The 20,873-nt window shown below is 33.4% G+C and overlaps 1 protein-coding gene across 1 annotated transcript; it reads left to right on the top strand.

Annotated features, from left to right (window-relative positions):
* Positions 1-7,751: 7,751 nt before the first annotated feature.
* On the top strand, positions 7,752-9,559 carry LOC106418690 (outer mitochondrial transmembrane helix translocase). The gene is made up of 5 exons (XM_013859440.3): positions 7,752-8,080; positions 8,177-8,477; positions 8,551-8,709; positions 8,794-9,089; positions 9,154-9,559. Exons 1-5 carry the CDS (start codon positions 7,874-7,876, stop codon positions 9,397-9,399), a joined length of 1,209 nt encoding a protein of 402 aa, XP_013714894.2. The 5' UTR covers positions 7,752-7,873; the 3' UTR covers positions 9,400-9,559.
* Positions 9,560-20,873: the final 11,314 nt, after the last annotated feature.

Below are 20,873 nucleotides of genomic sequence, written 5' to 3'. Positions count from 1 at the left end.
ATTCTAGTGGATAGTAATCCATCCACAGTTACGTGTTTTTCTTAGTGGATAGTAATCCATCCACAGTTACGTGTTTTTCTTTAGGATAAACATACATATGGAATATTAGAATCCAAAACGGTAAGTAACAACTCACTAGTGGAATGCTGAAAAAATTGTGCTCTTCCAAATTTCAAAGCTGTAGCGATCAAATGACGTTATGTAACATAGTTCAGCTAAATAATTGGAACAAATAGCGTAGTCTAAAACATAGGATTTATCAGTGCCGTGCCATTCAATGAAATAGGAAAATGAGGTTTAAGGCCTCACTGGTCCTAGGCAAAACCTAATAAAACATTTTTTTATCCAAAAATTTATTAATATTATTATATATGTATATTTAAATAATTTCTAAATCATAAATTTTTTTTTTATGATTTGACCTCTAATTTTTTTTGTAAAATATTTTTGACTCCTTAAATCTCAAATTATTCTTTTTTAAAAAATATTTATGATCTTTTAAATCTTACCTCTAACTAGGGCATTTGATTTTGTGTATAAATATTTTTTTCTCTTGTTATGTATAAATATTTTTTTCCTTAAATATGTATACCAAAAACCCAAAGTAAAACTATTTTTAATTCATCTTTTCTTTCTTATGTGTTTGAGTCAGTTTTTATCCATAATTTTTGTTTACAATTATTTTACATGTTTCATTATACTTTCCCTTACGGTGCAATATATATATATATATATTATTTGGAAATCATAGTTTTATAAACATGTTTTATAATTATTTTACATGTTTCATTATACATAGTTTTATAAACAAATATAATCATAGTTTACATTTGTTTGTTTTGAATATTTTTGTCAACAAATTATTTACAAACATTTTTATTGAATTTTTATTTTATTTATTTATTTATTTTTAAAAATTATTTTATAAGAGATGAAAATATTTAAACAGTATACTACACTTTTATTTTGCTTTTGACATGAAAAGCTCTAGGCATGGATGGCTCTGCGATTAATAAAATGTGCAGAAGGAATGAAACAAACATTGAGTGATTATCATAATAACTGCGGTTGAATATCGCAAACAAAATTTTTAATCAAGCTTTTACATATTATGATCACCCTTTGTGAACTCTACGCTTTTATATTTTTGTTTAAGTGGTTAAGCTGCATACACGATCTTTTGAAGCCAGTGTACTTACTGTTCACGAGTGGCACCTCTTGTTGGTCTTTTAGTTCTGCGTTGGTCTAACGCTCCCTCTCTCGAAAGCCCACGTGCGCTAGATTCCCCAAATCGAATCATTCTAAATTTCTGATAATCATTTTATTTTATTTAAAGGCCCAAAACCATCTTGACACTTCATTTCGAGGAAAAGCATCAAATAACGAAAGAAAATCTTTTCTAATGGTGAATTATTCCGAGAGAAAAAAATATGCAATATTGGAAAATATTTTTTCTTTTTTTTTTTGATGTTTTCCTCATTTTGTTTTAAGCTTTTTATTTATAATTATTTTTAAACTTTATATAATTTTGTTTTATATCGATAATTTCATAATATATTATAAGTTTATATAAACCCTTACATCTTTTCAGAAACTAAATTTATGTACATAATGAAGATCTAGTTAAAATAAAATCATATTGGATAAACTTTGTAAGTTTTATAAAGTAATAAACTATTTAGAATTAATAATAATTGGTGATAACATAATATATTTGAAATTATGTTTTTTAGTGGAAAAATGAAAATAATTGAAACTGTAAATTCATTTTGAGTTTACTTTATTTTGAAAAAAAAATGAGGGTGACTATTGAAAATACCATAAATTTTATTTTTGATAATCATTGATCGTGCATCAGAGCATTCCAAACACGGCATCAAATTTAGTATTAAATTATACCAAATTTTGATGTTTTGGTGTCATATTTTCTTCATCTTCAAACATAACATTAAATTTTATATCAAAAATAATATAATATATTATTTAAACTAATTAGTGATAGTAATTAAACTATATATTAAATGAAACAGAATAAAATATATATATGTATATATATTTTTTAAATATTTATTTAATGTGATGAATTAGTGTAACACTATTCACATTATATCGAATTTGATGTTTTGTTAGAGATGAAATTATATTAAAGTTGATGTTTTGATGTCTTATTAGAGTCGGTCTTAGTGTTTGATACTTTTTTTTAATCCATCTGGTAACTTTAAAAGATAACTAGAGAGTGACCCGCCCTCGGAGGGCGGGTATATTATTGATGCCCAAATATATTGATGCAGTTAGGTGAGAACTGATGTGGTGGTTATTAGGTTAACTGATGCGGTGGTTATTGTATAAAGTTTGTATTTTTCTTATATACAGTTATCATATCAAAAAGTAGGTATCATGGAAAATATTTGTTAGACTAAACTAATATCAATAGGTCACACTTGTGTTTTAATAGAATAGATATTTGATGCAGGCCCAACTATTTCTTTTCCCTCTGCAGATTTCATTAACAAACCAAAGGAACATAGAGTTAGAGACTGAAGACACTAAGCAGGCAGACACAGAGATGTCCCCTGAGACTGAGCCCATACGTGGGAATCAAAGAAAACAAACCGATTAAAATTACAAGGACACACACAAACATGACACCACTTCGAACATATATTTACAGATTTTTTTGTAGTGTTTTATTAACAAATATATTGATAAAATACTTTCAAATATTTATTATTTTTATCAGTAAATTATGTTTAGAAACAATTAAGATTCTATTATATTTCTTGATTTTTGAAATTAATACATTTTAATAACTTATTGAAGTGTATACACTTTCTCTTTTACAAAATTGAGATTATCAAACGCATATAAATACTTACATTATATTATTGACCATTTCATAAATATCAACTAACTGTTGCTACTGAAATATATTTTCAAAATTATAACTAATAAAAAGGAATTTGCCTACAATATCATAATACAGAATGAAATATTTTACTTTTAATTATTTTGGATAATTATGGTTAAATTCTCACTACATAAATTTAATTAGCAATTTTGCTAAATAATTTAAAAGTAACTTTAACAATATTTTTTGTTACTATTTTGATTTTTAAAGAAAACTTATTATGGAATTGGACTGTTTTATAAAATTTTAACGTGATTTATTGTTCTACTAATATGTGTTTTTTAAATTTCCATAAGGTATTAGAAATTGTTAGACGGGCATTTAATGTGTGTACAACAAAATGGTCAAATAAAACCATAAATTAAATAGCAAATGGATTTTGCAAAGTAAATAGCAAAAAATGATTTTATAACCTTACTTGGTTCTTGTTTAGTACAAGTTCAGTCAACAAAAAATTAAGAAAGCAATACTTTTACATGAAAGTGTTCTTTTTGTTTTGAGCAAATACACGAAAGTGTTCATTCAGCAAATTTAGTGGGTAGTGTTATAATAACATAACTACAAATTGATCCGCGTATCCGCGCGGATGTTTGATTTAACTTAGGTTCAGCGTAAATTCATAAACCGTTAGTTTTATAAAAATCTCATATATATTTTTTATGTTTTGTAATTTACATATAGAGTAAATATATTATTTTATAATATAGATGGTTGATAATATTTTTTTTATTTCTACATAATAATATATTAAAAGTTTTATAAAGTGATGCAATTTGATGTAATTATACTATTCATTATTAAACTGTTGTTTTTTGTTAATTTATTTTAAAATGGAACACTATACTAAATTGTTTTAAAATTTTTGCATTAGTTTTCTATGAATTATTACTTATTTTATGATATTTTATTTCTTGAACATTGAACTCTCGAATTTTTTATATTTTATTAAATTAAATAAGGTAATACTATATTTAATTTTTTGTAATATATACAATATATTTCAGTTTGTGTTGTTTTTTTTCACCACAAAGAAACAATAACCATTGTAATTAATTAATTTAAATTGATTTTAAATTCAGTGACAGAATCGGTAAATAAAAAGAAATACAAAATGAAGTATTTCAATTTATTGTAAATGCAATGGCTAAATATGTAAATAAAAGTTAGTATTTAATATACGATCCATGTTTCCAAACAATTATCATTTTTCATGTTATCCATGTTTCCAAAAAGTACCAAAATATATTTCAGTTTTAATAATATAAATTTTTATAATATATACTATATATTTTAGTTTGTGTTTTTATTTTCACCATAAAGAAACAACAGCCATTGATATTAATTAATTTAAATTAATTTTAAATACAATAACATAATCTGTAAATAAAAATAAATATAAAAATAAGTATTTAATTATTGTAAATGTGATGGCTAAATATGTAAATAAAAAAAAGTATTTAATCTGTTATCCAAATTTTTAAATAATTCTCAGTTATTATGTTATTCGTGTTTTCAAACAATACCAAAAGATATTTCAGTTTTAATAATATATACTAGACCCTGACCCGCGCGCCAGCGCGGATATGAATTTTCGGTTTATGATTATTTATTTAACTAAATGATGTATTTGTAATATTTGATGTATTATATTCACCAAGTAAATAATTTTTTTAGCATCTTAAACCATCTATTTATGATGAATATTCGATATCATATACAAAATTGAACAAATAGACGTAATTAGAGAATTGTAGACGATATATAAAAACAAGGGTTATTAATGTAAAATATGAAGAAATATTATATCATGACTTAGTATGGCATAAAAGATTATAAATTAGTTATACATGTTTAAAGAAAATAAAATGATTTTTAAACTTCTATGAAATATTTAACATATAAAAAAGGGTGATGAATTAGTCATCAAATTGTAAAGAATTTCATACTTTTGTTAATAATAAATTATTTATAGTCTTTGTTTTTCGTCAAGATAATTATTAAATGTCCATAACATTAATATGTTAAAAGGTCATATTATGAAAGCTCATGTTGTAACCGTTTTTTCCGGGAAGTGTAACAAAAAAAAATTACCTTTAACTCTTCGTTTTGTTTAAGTTCTGTGTCGGTAAAAGATTAAAAAAAATCTTTCTATCTTTGTCAATGTTCAATTTGAAGCTTATTATGCGAAAATCATACGCAAATATAGACAATTGGTTGAAATCTCTATATCTTTATATTTTTATAAATTTTAAATTTATTGTTTCATCTTCTGCAAGCAAATCAATTACCGAAGTAATATATCAATTGGTTGGAATCAAATCTATTCTTATAATTAGTGTAATTATGGTTACAGTTTCTATATTTAATAGGTACATTAAAGATACGACATTGAAGATATTATGTTTTGATTAATAGAAGATATTGGATTTTGAGTTTGTATTTATTGATTTTTTTTTATAAAGCTTAGAAAATCAGTGGGATAATTGGTTGGTTGATACATCCTATAAAGAAAACGAAAACTATAAGTGGTTTAACTATTGTACATCGATCGATGCATGATGTAAGTTGACTATATAAAATTTGAGCATGGTCATTTCAAACTAAAGTATAGGTAAGTTATATGCATTTGTTATATTGTAGTTAATATATTTTAAATATTACATAAGTCAAGTGATTCACGTTTTCGTAAAAATAAAATTCAAGTTCATTATTGGGCCGTACTCGTCCGTAATAAGCTACGTTAAATATGATGTATTTTTAGGTTCATAATGACATTAAGTTTAAATTTCATTAAGGAAAACTCATTAATTTAACTGGAAAAGACAAGCATTAAAATAGATAGGTTCATTTAATAATATTAAATTTAAATTTGATTAAGAAAAACTCATTAATTTAACTGGAAAAGATAAACATTAAAATAGGTAGATTAATTTAATTTTCAGTGACATGGAAGTGTAAATAAGTTAGAAAATTTATGGGTATTTTTAATGGATACTTCTGTTTTAATAATATAGATTAGTGAATCTAATTACAAATAGTTAAGTGGGTGGATCACAGTTTCATTTTAGAGCTGATTTCAACATATATGTATTTTTGGCTCATCTAGTTCTGTTTAAATTATTCAAACATACAATAAAAATATACGAGTCAATCAGTCGATCAATTAAGTTTGGTTGACAAATTCTGCGACAATGTTTGGCAAAATTTTCATACCGACATTTACAAAAAAAAAATATTTCATACCGAGGATATGGTTTCTCTCTTTGACTGACGATAATGTCTTCATAAGACTAGTTGATTGTGTATTCCTAGAGATATGTAACGTCATGATGAGGATTATTTTCTTTAATTTTTATATATAAGTTTGAGATTTGATATCTCATATATATTTTGAAGTTGATGCGTTGCAATGCTAAGATCAAATTTCTTCATAAAATCATTAGGCACTCTTAGTCTTTTTCACTTCTATTCTAAGACAAACAGTGCAATCGTTAACGATCAGGAGTTAGGACCAACTGTTATATCACAGCGACCAACCACCAAACGCATATCCAACATTTATAGAAATGCAAAAACTCAGCAGTTCCTTTTTCACACTGTGCCAGCCTGACAGGCATGAAAACTGACCACTCTGTCCGATTTGATGTTTTATATTTTAGTTATTTAAACAACATAATTATTAAAAAATAATAAAACTGTATCAATATTTAAATCAGAAAATTTGATCAATTTAATCAAATTTGATTAAATCAATGAAAAACCGACTAATAATAAGTTAGATCAATTTGAACGTTTAACTTGAATTCTTTTACTTTTATGAAACTATTGTCTTTTCTGAAAACACAACAAAAATACCAAAAATTTGATATAAAAAAAATACCAAAATTTTTGGACAAACTTTACTTCTCCGACGGTTTTGGTCGTCGTATTCTTTTTTTTTTCTCCTGTTAATTGTTTAACTATCAATAAGATCTTTTCATTAATGTTTTTTCCTTCAATTTCATCTGTTGGTAGAAATAGACATCAACTTTTTTTTTTTTTTGCTAAGTATAGACATCAACTTTTTCTTCAGTTAATTCACTGTTACTCTCGCTATCATCAATGTTCACATATATTGTATGTGATTTTGTTAACAATTGCATCTTACGTTATCAGTGGGAAGAAAGACGAAACGCTTACTTCGGTTTGTTCACAGTACTTTTTTTCCTTTTGGGAGCAAAATTTCTGACAAGACATGTCGATATTGGCGTTGTAATATTGTTGGCATCTTTTCCGTATGAAAAGATGTCGATCTAAATCATGATGTAGATTACGAGAACTGGATCTTTCTTCGTATATGGAAATGTCTCTAGATTAGTGGTGTATTCATGGTGGTGCTCCAAGGTATGTATATACAATAATTTGTTCACTAATCTGGAATTAATTGTTGAGAAGAAAATATGCAACGACAAGGCAAATGAAGTAGCGTTCTTATGGAGAAATTACCACACTTATGAGAGAATGTTTGGAAGGAGAACGTAAATGTTGATGTTGTAGAGAAGATAATGCTAGTAGATTATATCAGAGTTATTAAAGACTATGATATTTACAAACGTACTGATACAAAATAATTGGTATCATATTTTCATAGTTCCAAGACTAATACTAGGGGTAATGAGTTTTTATAAACAATGGTAAAGAGATGCCTAGACATAGACGCCATAAAACATTCACAAAGAAATTTCAGAAATTGAATATGCTTTCGAATATTCAGGCCCATTATTGAAATACCACAAAATGTCTAATGGGCCAGTTCGATAACGATAGACGGCAATATTACAACAATGCCAGCAAGGGATGTTCGATGTAACTTACTTCGGTTAAGGGGTTTCTTCTTCCTTGGCATATTCTCCTCGACCTTGAAGAATTAAGGGTTTCTTTTCTCGATCCAATCCTCCGTAATCGAAGGGGTTAAGAAAAAAAGCTATGAGGAGATCATCGGCGAAGAGGGATACAAGTTTCTTAGAGCAATTGATTCTCTACGTCGCAGGCGCTGCATTTACCAGCTTATCTCTATACGTCTGTGCCCGTCACTTTGACCCGAATCGTGACGCTGCTACAAAGGCCCTCAAGCATAAGAGAGAACTCTCCAAACGTCTAGGTCGTCCTCTTATCCAGACCAATCAATACGAGGTAATAGCTTTGTTGAATCCGTATTCCTAATTCATTACAAAACGAAAGCATTCTTCTTTACGGACTTAAAAAAAGTATCAACCTGGAACATAACAGGATGTGATAGCTTGTGATGTAATAAACCCACAAAACATAGATGTGGAGTTCGATTCTATTGGAGGGTTGGAGTCAATCAAGCAGGCTTTGTACGAGCTTGTGATTCTGCCGTTGAAAAGACCCGAGCTTTTTGCTTATGGGAAGTTGCTTGGTCCTCAAAAGGGTGTTTTGCTGTATGGTCCTCCTGGCACTGGGAAGACCATGCTCGCCAAGGCTATTGCCAAAGAGTCTGGAGCTGTTTTCATCAATGTGAAGGTCTCTAATCTGATGAGCAAATGGTTCGGCGATGCACAGAAGCTCGGTACGTGTAGATGTAGCCCCTTTTTTGCCTTTCGTTATCTTGGTATCGTTATCTAATTGCTATGTGTCTTTAGTGGCTGCTGTGTTTAGCTTGGCGGAGAAACTCCAACCTGCGATTATTTTTATAGACGAGGTGGATAGTTTTCTTGGCCAGCGCCGTGCCACGGACAATGAAGCGATGGCGAATATGAAGACTGAGTTTATGGCTCTATGGGATGGGTTTACTACTGACCGTGAGTTTCAACTTCTTGTCTTTAGTCTTGTTTTAGCCATTTTAGAATAGGTGCGGTCTAAAGTGTATGTTGTCTGTGTTATAGAGAACGCTCGGGTGATGGTTCTTGCTGCAACGAACAGACCTTCTGAGCTCGATGAAGCTATTCTGAGACGGTTTCCTCAGGCGTTTGAGATCGGTATGCCTGACCGCAAGGAGAGAGCTCAGATACTGGAAGTTGTTTTGAAAGGAGAGAGGGTCGAACCGGGTATTGACTATGATCGTATAGCTGGGTTATGTGAAGACTATACCGGTTCAGATATCTTTGAACTCTGCAAGAAGGCAGCTTACTTCCCAATCAGAGAGATCCTAGAGGAGGAGAAAAGGGGCAGACAAGTTTCGGTTAGTATGACAAATGTCAAATGTTTCCTGATTTTGGAGTACTGATGTGCTTGCATTGTTTCAGGTGCCTAGGCCGCTGACACAGTTCGACTTGGAGAAGGTTCTTGCTACTTCAAAGAAGACACAGGTTGCTGCAAGCGAGTACTCTGGCTCAAGCTCTCACGCTTCGGTTTGGAGAAGTCCAAGGGATAGTGAGGAGGTACAAGCAGCTATAAATGGCATCTCAAAGCTCTTTACTCCTAGGATTGTAAACCATCAGTCGGATTCTCAGGATCCAAGTCGGCATGATCCAGAAGGAGATTCAGAATAGATTATTTTTCTCTGGAGTTTGTTGTGTATAACCAACCACAAAAGTATTACTAGAAAATTTACACTCTTTCAGATGTCTGAATTATGGACATTTTTCTTTTACATCATTTGTGATTCTTCGGGCTGTTTAACTTTTCATTATATGGCAAATTATCTCAGAATGTTTATCGGCCACAAATAATGTACGTTGTATGGAATTAATTGTGATACACAATGATACAATTGTGGATCGGACAATGAATTATTTTCTCTTTGAGATGCCATTTTCTCTGTAATTGGTAAGTAGTGGAGTAATAAGAATAAATCTATATTATAATAGTTGAGTTTTGCTCACTTTTCAGAGCGCCACGTCAGAGTTTTGTGGACCTCAGTTTTAAAACGTGTGAAAAAGTGTCAAGCCCATAGCTTGAACCCGGGTTATTGAGATATAAACACCAATATTTATACCACTAAGATAAATGATACTTTGTACATTGATGGTCGATCCTAATATATATTTATGAAGGTCGGATGCTCTTGCTTCTTCGGCTTCCTCTGAGGGTCGGGCCTACAAGTGTATTATGAGTTTCATTTTTAAATGAGATTCATCACGTTATATGAAAAAAGCTTAAGTTTGCAACGATTATGGTTTTCCTATATTGTAAATTGTTGTCGCTTAACATGAGTTGAGGTTATTTTCATCATTGTCTCAAACAAATCAGAGTTACAGAGTTGCGCCGTGTGTGTTCGTAATCTATTTTTTCACCGGTGAACTCTTCATGTCCCCATCTTAAATCGCTTTATCATAAATGTTCCTGATTTGTAGCCCCTCTGTAAACCATGTATATATGATTCTCATCTTTGATGAACTCAATCTGCATCTCCACAAAACTCATTGATTCCTCTTAGCTTTAACCATCTTCTAAAAAATGTTTCTCTCTGCCTCTCCAGTTCCTCAAACCGGCGTCCGTCACTCAATCTTCGAGTCTCTCTGTCTTGGTCGTAGTAGTAAGAGCATAGCCTCTGGCTTCCTCCGCTTATGGGATTCCCTGAACTTCAAGAAAGACAGGGAGTTTGTGAGAATCACGGTTCTCTTCCTTGATGAAAAGGTAAGCTAATCTTCGATCTATCATACTTATTTAACATAATTGTTTTAATTGATTTCCTGATTCTTTGTTGAATAATATTATTTGTAGATTTTGTGATTCATGGGTTTACTCCCGTCGGACTTGCTAATCATTACATGCCATTTTTGAAAGCAGGTTCCATTGTGAAAGTCGATCATTTTGAGGTTGCTAGGTGCTCAAGCATGTACAAGATAACTGATCATCCATTCCTCATTCGTTTCATCTCACTAACTAATGTTAGGAGTTTTCAAGGCTCCTAAGACAAATGTTGTAGTATAAATGATTGTCGAACCAGTTCTGAGAGATATCAAAGCACCGAAAATGCAAGTAATCACTTAATCTAAGTGCAACCAATGGTTTTTAAAAGGGGTTTTTAAACTATAACTAACTAAAAAGAATAACTAAATGATACTTTCTTAACTATGAGAAAAGAGAACTCATGGGTATAGGGATTAGACCTCGGGTGATCAAGTTTCGAATTAAGGATGGCAAACGATCGATCAACTATCAACCTTAAGCTTAGACACAATCCTAAACAAACTCTATGTCTAGATGGATGTTCATTTACTAACACAATTCAAACATCAAATGTCTTTGTTTGAATAATATGAAAGCAATCATAACTAGCTAGTCCAATGGCTATCTTAGCACCTCTAACAACAAATGTCTTTGGCAAAGTATGCTAAAAACTTAGAAGAGTTGTCTCGGGCATTTCCTCGAACACCTTTCGGGTGAGAAATGCCTAAGGATCAACAACTGAGTGGCCAACTCAGAAGATGCATTATGTTCACTCTGTTAGCAAGGAAATATGAATGATCTACACTAAAACATCATAGCTCTAACCTAATCACCCTTAATCTCCCTAACCCATGAATTCAAAAGGTGATTACTCACTAATCTCCATGATTCCTCTTAAACCCATGTTGGATTTCAGATTAATCATATAGAGAAACACATAAAATAGATATATGAACTCAGAATTTCAATAACAAAACTGATCAATTGATTCAAGAGATGACTTTCCAAAGGTTTTTGGTGGTTTTTCTTTTGAACAAAAGATCATCTGCCTCCTGGTGGCTTACAGAGTATTAAAACATAAGTTTAGAAAATAAAAACGTGCATAATGAAATGACCAAAAGGCCCTTGAGAAATCATAAGTTCGAGCAGAAATAAGACGCGCAGCGACCTCCGCTCGTCGCTCCGACAAGTCGCTCCATGCTTCGGGAGCGACCTCGCTCTGTCGCTGCGAGAGGTCGCTCCGGGCTCGTTCTCGTGTCTCTGAGTGATGAAAACGCGAGCGACCTCCGCTCGTCGCTCCGACAAGTCGCTCCATGTTTCGGGAGCGACCTCGCTGCGTCGCTGTGAGAGGTCGCTCCGGACTCGTTCTCGCGTCTCCGAGTGATGAAAACGCGAGCGACCTCCGCTCGTCGCTCCAACAAGTCGCTCCATGCTTCGGGAGCGACCTCGCTGTGTCGCTACGAGAGGTCGCTCCGGACTCGTTCTCGCGTCTCCGGGTGATCAAAACGCGAGCGACTCTTCCTTGTCGCTCTGGTATGGTTGCTCTGATAGGGAGATCAGAGCGACTCGATGGTGTCGCTCCGGACTGGTCGCTCCGGTAAGGTACTCGCCCATATGATCACTTTAAACACTTCTTTTGAACTCCAATTGCACCCAAATGTCTCCAAGAACTCTATGTGGTACTCTAACATCTGATAAGGACTCATGTATGCAAAATGCAACCTAAACATGGCTAAATCCTAATCTATATGATCAAAATGCACATGGGTGAATGGACAAAACAATAGAAATATGCAAGACACCACTAACCATTATTGATGAAGTCATCACGGGTGCTCCTGAGATCAATTTCCAGTCAAGATTAGACTGTTCGACAATCTCCAAATGATTGCGAACACAAACCTAGAACTCCCAGGTATATTATCATATTGCATCTGAGTTTATATTATGCTTCGATATCATAACTGATATTTAAACTCGCAGATGTGGTTGGGCAAATCTGTTATGTCCAGGGCTCTGACCTTGCCGATGTGGTTGGGCAAATCCGTTATGTCCAGGGCTCTGACCTCACCAGAGAAACAACTCGAGTCGTTATCCGTCTCCTCATTGATCCGTAAGAAACAATCAACACATAATTCCTTTTATATTACTGTCTATATTGTGCTAACATCAATAATCAAAAATATTTCTTAACCAAGATTTGTGGTCGTCTATTTATCTCCCCTACTTATCAATCTAATTTTACATAAATCTTTATTTTACAGCTTAAAAGAAACCACAATAATCCAAACAATAAAAACACCAAAAACTAAAATCCCAAAAAAGCCGAGTCATTAATGATCACCTCTCTTTTTGTCTAATCTTACAAATAAACTTCAAAAAAAAAATATATCAAATCAATCAACTCAACTAAAAGTCAACGACACATACATTGAGCCAGCTAAACAAATAAAAACTACACGACCAGCTATTTAACAATTTACAAACTTACTTTCGCCGATGCTTACGAAGAAGACGAAAACGCAACCAAGATTAGTGAAATTACCTAAACAAAAAAGAAGAGTAAGTTACAAACTCTAATAAATACAACTAACAATGATTTTGTTTACATATTACTCATCAAATAAAAGAGAAACAACACAACCACACCAGGAGATACAAGAGACAATCCCAACAGACACAAAGGCGGCAACAACATCTCCACATGCTCACTCCTCTTGTCTCATGAAAATAGCTTACATGTTCAATATCAACAGGCCAATGCTATTGTCTTCTTATGAGAAATACATATATTCATTTAAAACCAATTAAGGCTCAAATACTAATTGTCACTCATTTTATAATTATTTTTACAAGTGTTCATGTATTTGTTTTAAAGATCCGGTAAAAGCAACAAGTTTAAAAATAAAAAAAAATATATAACCAACGTAATAAAAAAAAAAAAATTATTACTTAATGCACACAATTTACACAAATAAACTCGAGAAAAAATATTCAGAAACAAAAGCTATTCTCAACAACTTTAATATAGTTTATGTAATCTCAACAGTACAAGTAACAAATTAAAAAGACAAACAAGCAATAAGTTTCAGTGACACAGCAAGCAACACCACGAACTATATCAATCACATTACTAACACAGTTTAGTCATTCGTGAGTGCAGAACAGTGCATACACATTTCATCATCACAACTCTAACCTTATAACAATAAAAAACTTGAAAAACAATGATCAACCCAAAGACGCAAAATTCACAGCTACGATAACCTTAACAAATATCGAGACGAAACAAAAGTTCACAACTCCGCGCTTGCGCGGAGGCAATGCCCATAGTAAAATATAATAAATGGAAAGAGAAAATATAGAGTAAGAAGGTAATAAAAATAGAAAGTAGCATAACAACTTATTTTTCTTCTCAAAAACAGTGAGGAAAAAGTAAATATATTTTACACTTTTTAAAATAAGCGAAAATTGATACTTTTGTTTTATTTGATTAGTAAAATATGAACTGAATAAATTTGGAGCAAATATTTCATCGCCAACAGATTTACTCTATTAGACTATTAGTGTTACTCAGTTAGAGCCTAAATGTTTCTTTGCTGTACAAACATTGGCATTCTCAACTATTCCTATTAACCAGAAAATTTCCCAAGTACTGCTAAATTTAACAAATGTGGACTAAATGATCTAGAGAACATCAAAAGATTTCCAAAGAAGAATTTCCGCTGGCACATTTGGAAGAATATGAATGAAGAAAATATTAATAGAAATTGGAATTCGAAGAAGACATTAACATGGCAGAATTGGAAGGAAAACTATGGACAAAGCCTAAAATAATGTGAGTAAATTCTCAATAGTTCACCTGAGAGATCAACACTAAGTGTTGGTATTTTCTAGATGGAGTCTCGAAATAATCTGATTTGTTACATGATAAGAATGGTTGGGAAAAAAGCAATGAAGATGCAAAGATGGGAGTAAGAAATGTAAAACATAGTTTCACACTGTTGCATGAAGGCCTACAACTAACTAGATATGGTTTTTGCAAACAGATTGTTATGACATTTGTGATGATGGTATCAACATTGATAAAGTGGCTTACTTTCTCAACGTGTCTAGAATTAGAAGAGGGAAGAAGGGGATGAGGTAGCACGTAGTGCTTGGAGTTTACCAACAACTGTGATATTTCTTGAGCCAGTTCCACCATGATTGTGCATTGGTTCCTTGTTAAATTTAAATTAATTGTTAAAAAATTGATGTGGCTCAACCTCATCGTGGTGGCCTGGTAGTTTCCACTAGAAGAGGAGTTGTCCTGTTGGTCCAGGCCAGGGATTGATTCCCCTCTAGTGCGAAATTACTAGCTCCACATGTGGCCACGCGGATATGGGCCCATGCTTACGGCACATTTGAATACCCGGGAGAGGATCCATCCGTGGGTTGTACCTCCCACCCGGGAGTTAGATCTGTGTCTTTAATAGACCCGGATTTAACCCTTAGTTTACAAAAAAAAAAAATTGATGTGGCTCCGTTTCATACCAAAATTAGTGGTCCATGTTTAATGTAAAAATGTCGACTTTAATGTGAAATTAGGGGTCAACCAGTACTATAGACGGACGAGCAATTTTGATATAAAATGTGAGTAATTAATAAATTTTTTAAAATTATGATGATATGTCAATTGGTGAATGTTTGTAAAAGCTTAAATATCGTTTTTCTTAAGATAAGTAACAACTTTAAGCATATAAATATGGTCTATAAAGGTAACAAAAATGTTGACATTTAGTGAAACATTTTCCTTTGTGTTCTTTGCAAGTTCTCTGTCTGTTTCTAAACTTTCTTAAATATGGATGGATGGATCTCGTCGTGGTAGTGTAGGCTTTTGCATAGTCTACACAAGCAAGCGGTTATGTAAGAGGACAAAAGTTATTCCCACTTCTCTTCCCGTTGAAGAAATGATTGGAATGAGCTGTAACTTTATATTTTTGTTTTAGAAATAAAACTGTACATTTTTTTTTGTTGTGGCTGTAGATAATTTTGCTGCAGAATATTAACTGTAGGTTTAAAAAGATTCAATGATTTACATATAAATTTTCTAAAACAAAAAATAAGTGCTCTAGATTTATGGCTTTCTACTGCTAAAAAAAAAAAAAAATCTGTAGCTTTAAAAAAACTTTAGAAAGCATGATTGACAAAAATTTGGGCTGTAGAAATAATTTAGGCTGTAGAGAGATCTTACAGCACTTCTAAAGCACTCGCCAATCAACCCCTTAGATAAACAATATGTTTTTTATGTGAACGGTGGTTCAATTCTTTTTATTTTTTTTGGTAAAATGTTAAATTCTTAAGGATGATTATAAATAAATAATATTCAATGATTTATTGGAATGAGTCACCATTTACATGAAAACATGCTTGATATCCCTCAAATGTGCTAGCCGGTACATGTTATTATGTCTTTGTTGTTGAATGTATTTTTATTAGCAAATTGTTTCTCCGCTATTCTTTTATATTAACAACTCATTTGTTTTATCTATTGATATATGTAAAAAGAAAAAAAAAGTAAACTATTAGATTACAAAATTGAGAACGTATGCACCTAACGTAGATGTTGGATATTTGCCAAAAAAGCCATTCAACCTTTGAAGCATAATTATATGTGATAGAACGTATTATATAAACTACGGAGAACTGACTATTGTAAAGAATAAAATTGATAAGATAATACTGAAGATTAAGAAAAAAGATGATACGACTGCAGAGTCGAGATATTATCTATTTGCTTAACTCAAAATACGTCTCGTAGTGCGACGGTTCGATAACATAGTGAGTCTCAGGATACAACTGCAAAAAATCTTCTGATTTACGTCACTCTATCAGAAGCCTGGCGAAACTAGTTTTGTGTGTACTTTCAGGCTAAAAAAAAATCAATAAGAGAAATTGGAAAATAATAATATGAGGAATTGTTTTATATATGTTCGAACAGGGGCGAAGTCAGTGCCAAGACTATGGTGGCACGTGCACCCGTAAATTTATAAATATTTACCGTTTTGTATGTAAAAATACAAAGAAACGAGCTAGATCAGATGGTTAAGTAGTGCTGTGCACCCCTTTCAAGTCTCAAGTTCGACCCCCCCTTAGTCCTTTATACTATTTTGCACCCACTGAAAAATTATTTTGGATTCTCCCCTGTGTTCGAATGAATCCAAGAAAGAAGAGAATGACTTGCACTACAAGAAAACGTGCCCATAACAACGAACATTTACGACGAAAATATTTCGTCGTAAATTTACATGGGCTTTACAACGAAATTACGAGGAATCTAACTTTCGTCGTAAATGCCATGTAAATTTACGACGAACTGATTTCGTCGTAAACTCCTTGTAATTTTACGACGAATGTACGTGGAATGAGAAATACGTCGTAATCATTACTTCGACATTACAACGAAGCATGTTACCGTTATATTTAGGTGAAAACGTGTATTAAATGTGCTTTAACTTACCTAATTTCGTCGTAAAGTCGTTGTAAATAATATGTTAAAACCATGTAAAATCCATGTAAAATATTCCTTGTAAAATCGTTGTTATATTTCAACTACCCAACTCAAATTTTTTTCTATATATATGTCATTTCCCACAACTCTCTTCCTCACAACACACAAACGGGAGAAAAAAAAAATCAGAAAAAAAAGATTTAAAAAAAAAATCTAAGAAAAAAATGGCCGGTGGCGGTAGCATTTACGAGTTACGGAGTTGGATGTATTTGCACAAAGATTCCGACGGGAGGGTGACGAACGCATTTCTGAGCGGGCTAGAGACATTCATGCACCAGGCGGGCTGTACACCGATCACACAGGAAAGCGGTAAGATGTTCTGCCCCTGTCGGAAATGCAAGAATTCAAAATTTGCACGTAGTGAAACTGTATGGAAGCATTTAGTAAACAGAGGATTTACACCACAGTACTACATTTGGTATCAACATGGAGAGGGTTATGGGGGAAATGAAGCTAGTAGTAGTAATAATAATTTTGAGGATGGTCATCATAGTGAAGAACCGAATCATTTGCATAATGAATATAATTATCATCAAGATCATGAGCAGATGGTAGATCATGATAGGGTTCAAGATATGATTAGTGATGCATTTTTAGAAACAACTACAACAATAGCTGATGGAACTGGAAATGTAGAAGAACCTAATTTGGATGCAAAAAGGTTTTATGAAATGCTAGATGCTGCAAATCAACCAATCTACACTGGTTGTAGAGAAGGTCTCTCTAAATTGTCTCTAGCAGCTAGGATGATGAATATTAAAACGGATCATAATTTACCTGAGAATTGCATGGATGCATGGGCGGAGTTGTTTAAAGAGTATTTGCCAGAAGACAACGTGTCTGCTGAATCTTATTATGAGATTCAGAAATTGGTTTATAGTCTTGGGTTGCCTTCGGAGATGATTGATGTTTGCATCGACAACTGCATGATCTACTGGAAAGAAGATGACAAGTTAGAAGAGTGTCGATTCTGCAAAAAACCACGATTCAAACCGCAAGGCCGTGGGAGGAATAGGGTACCGTACCAAAGGATGTGGTACCTACCAATTACAGACAGATTGAAAAGATTATATCAATCTGAGAGGACTGCTGCGTCGATGAGGTGGCATGCGGAACATGTCCAGAGAGATGGTGAGGTTGCACATCCATCAGACGCAAGAGCGTGGAAACATTTCAACAAGGTACACGCAGATTTTGCTACAAATATTCGGAATGTCTATCTTGGGTTATGCACCGATGGATTTAGTCCATTTGGAATGTCTGGTAGACAATATTCTTTGTGGCCAGTCATTCTTACGCCGTACAATTTACCGCCGGATATGTGCATGGAACAAGAATTTCTATTTTTGACCATATTAATCCCTGGGCCGAAGCATCCAAAACGGTCTCTTGATGTTTTTCTTCAACCGTTGATAGAAGAGCTAAAGCAATTGTGGTCAGAAGGGGTGAGGACGTACGATTGTTCCTTGAAAAACAATTTTACGATGCGAGCAGTTCTGCTGTGGACGATAAGTGATTTCCCTGCTTATGGGATGTTGTCTGGCTGGACAACACATGGAAGATTATCTTGTCCATATTGTCTTGGATCGACGGATGCTTTTCAACTGAAGAATGGTAGGAAGAGTTGTTGGTTTGACTGTCATCGTCGCTTTCTTCCACTTGCCCATCCGTACAGAAGAAATAAGACATTGTTTCGGCACAAAAAAATTGTCAGAGACGGTCCTCCTCCATATCTCACCGGCCAGCAGATCGAAGCAGACATTGATTATTACGGAGCTCAGGAAACAGTTAAAGTTGGAGGAAATTGGCATGTTCCTGGAAATATGCCTGATGGATATGGTGTGTCTCACAATTGGCATAAGAAGAGTATATTTTGGGAGCTACCCTATTGGAAGGATCTTCTCTTACGCCACAATCTGGATGTCATGCATATTGAGAAGAACTTTTTTGAGAACATCATGAATACATTACTTAACGTCCCTGGGAAGACAAAAGATAACAAAAAGTCAAGGATGGACTTACCTGATATTTGCTCAAGAAGTGAGTTACATATCAAGAGCAATGGAAACGTTCCTGTTCCCATCTTCCGGTTGTCATCAGAAGCCAAAACAACCTTGTTTGACTGGGTTGCATCAGAAGTTAAGTTTCCTGATGGTTATGTTTCAAATCTGTCAAGATGTGTTGAACGAGGTCAAAAGTTCTCCGGAATGAAGAGTCATGATTGTCATGTGTTTATGCAACGACTACTTCCATTTGCTTTTGCCGAGCTCCTTCCAGCAAATGTCCATGAAGCACTTGCAGGTAATTATAAAACGTTAATATATATACATATGTTATGAAATGTTATTAATTTGATTACTTTTGCAATATACAGCCATCGGCGCTTTTTTCAGAGATCTCAGCACACGTACGTTCAAGGAAGAAGTCATCGAACAACTTCATCATAACATTCCGATCATATTGTGCAACCTGGAGAAGATATTTCCTCCTTCATTTTTTGACGTCATGGAGCATCTAGTTGTCCACCTACCGTATGAAGCATTGCTTCGTGGACCTGTTCACAACGGATGGATGTATCCGTATGAGCGACAGATGAAACATTTGAAGGGGAAAGCAAGAAATCTTGCAAAGGTGGAAGGTTCAATAGTTGCGGGAAGTTTGACAGCCGAAACATCTAACTTCACATCATACTACTTTGCTCCAACTGTTCGTACGAGGAAAAGAGTTCCTAGAAGATATGATGATGGTGGAGTACCGACATCATATCCAATTGATGGTGTTCCTGACATTTTTGCGAAATTGCACGGTTTGGTGGTAAAACGAAAGAAGTATGGTGGTCATGTGAAGAGGATAAACATAGTGCCCACACTTATATTCTGCTCAACTGCGAGGATGCAGTGACCCGTTACTTTGAAAGGTAAATATTTTTGTGAATGTTAATTATATGAATTGCAGTTAATTATGTATGACTTGATTATTTGTTTAATTTGCAGCATGTTTGTATCTCAAGTTGAAGAAGCAATACCAGGAATATCTGCAACTGATGTGGACACACGTAAAGATAAGCACTTTGTCAAGTGGTTAAAATCACAGGTACGTAATATATCTCATACATTGATTAATTAAGTAAGTGTTTTGATACTTCAATATTAATTAAGAATAACTGCTTTTGGCAGGTTGATTATGACGATCCTTATTATCCCGTATGGTTTCACGAATTGGTTCAAGGTCCAGTTGCAAAGGTCACCACATCACCTATGTATTTCACACGAGGATTTACCTTTCACACATACGAGTATGGGAGACATCGGGCAACGAGTAACTACGGAATATGTGTGAAAGGTGAAACGGACTTTTACGGGATCTTGCAGGAGATTATTGAAGTGGAATTTCCGGGGTTATTGAAGCTAAAATGCGTCCTCTTCAAATGTGAATGGTTCGATCCTGTTGTGAACCGAGGGATTCGGTATAACAAATTTGGTGTTGTGGATGTCAATTTTGGGAGAAGATACAACAAATTTGAGCCTTTCATTTTAGCTTCACAAGCCGAGCAAGTAAGCTTCCTTCCTTATCCTCGGCTTCGAACTTCCGGGATAAACTGGTTAGCTGCTATCAAAATTACACCTCGTGGACGCATTGTCGCTGGAGAAGAACCGCCCTTGCAAGAAGAAGACGCTATCAATGAAGTTGAGGTACCAGAACAACCAACTGATGAAATCCTTTTGATCGACCCGCAAAACTTTCAATATGAAGATATTCCCGAAGATGCGACAGATGAAGCACGTGAAGACGAGTTCGAGA

The sequence above is a fragment of the Brassica napus genome, chromosome C9 (genome assembly GCF_020379485.1).
Source record: "Brassica napus cultivar Da-Ae chromosome C9, Da-Ae, whole genome shotgun sequence".
In the NCBI taxonomy this organism is placed as follows: domain Eukaryota; kingdom Viridiplantae; phylum Streptophyta; class Magnoliopsida; order Brassicales; family Brassicaceae; genus Brassica; species Brassica napus.
This window is presented reverse-complemented; position numbering and strand designations above follow the sequence as displayed.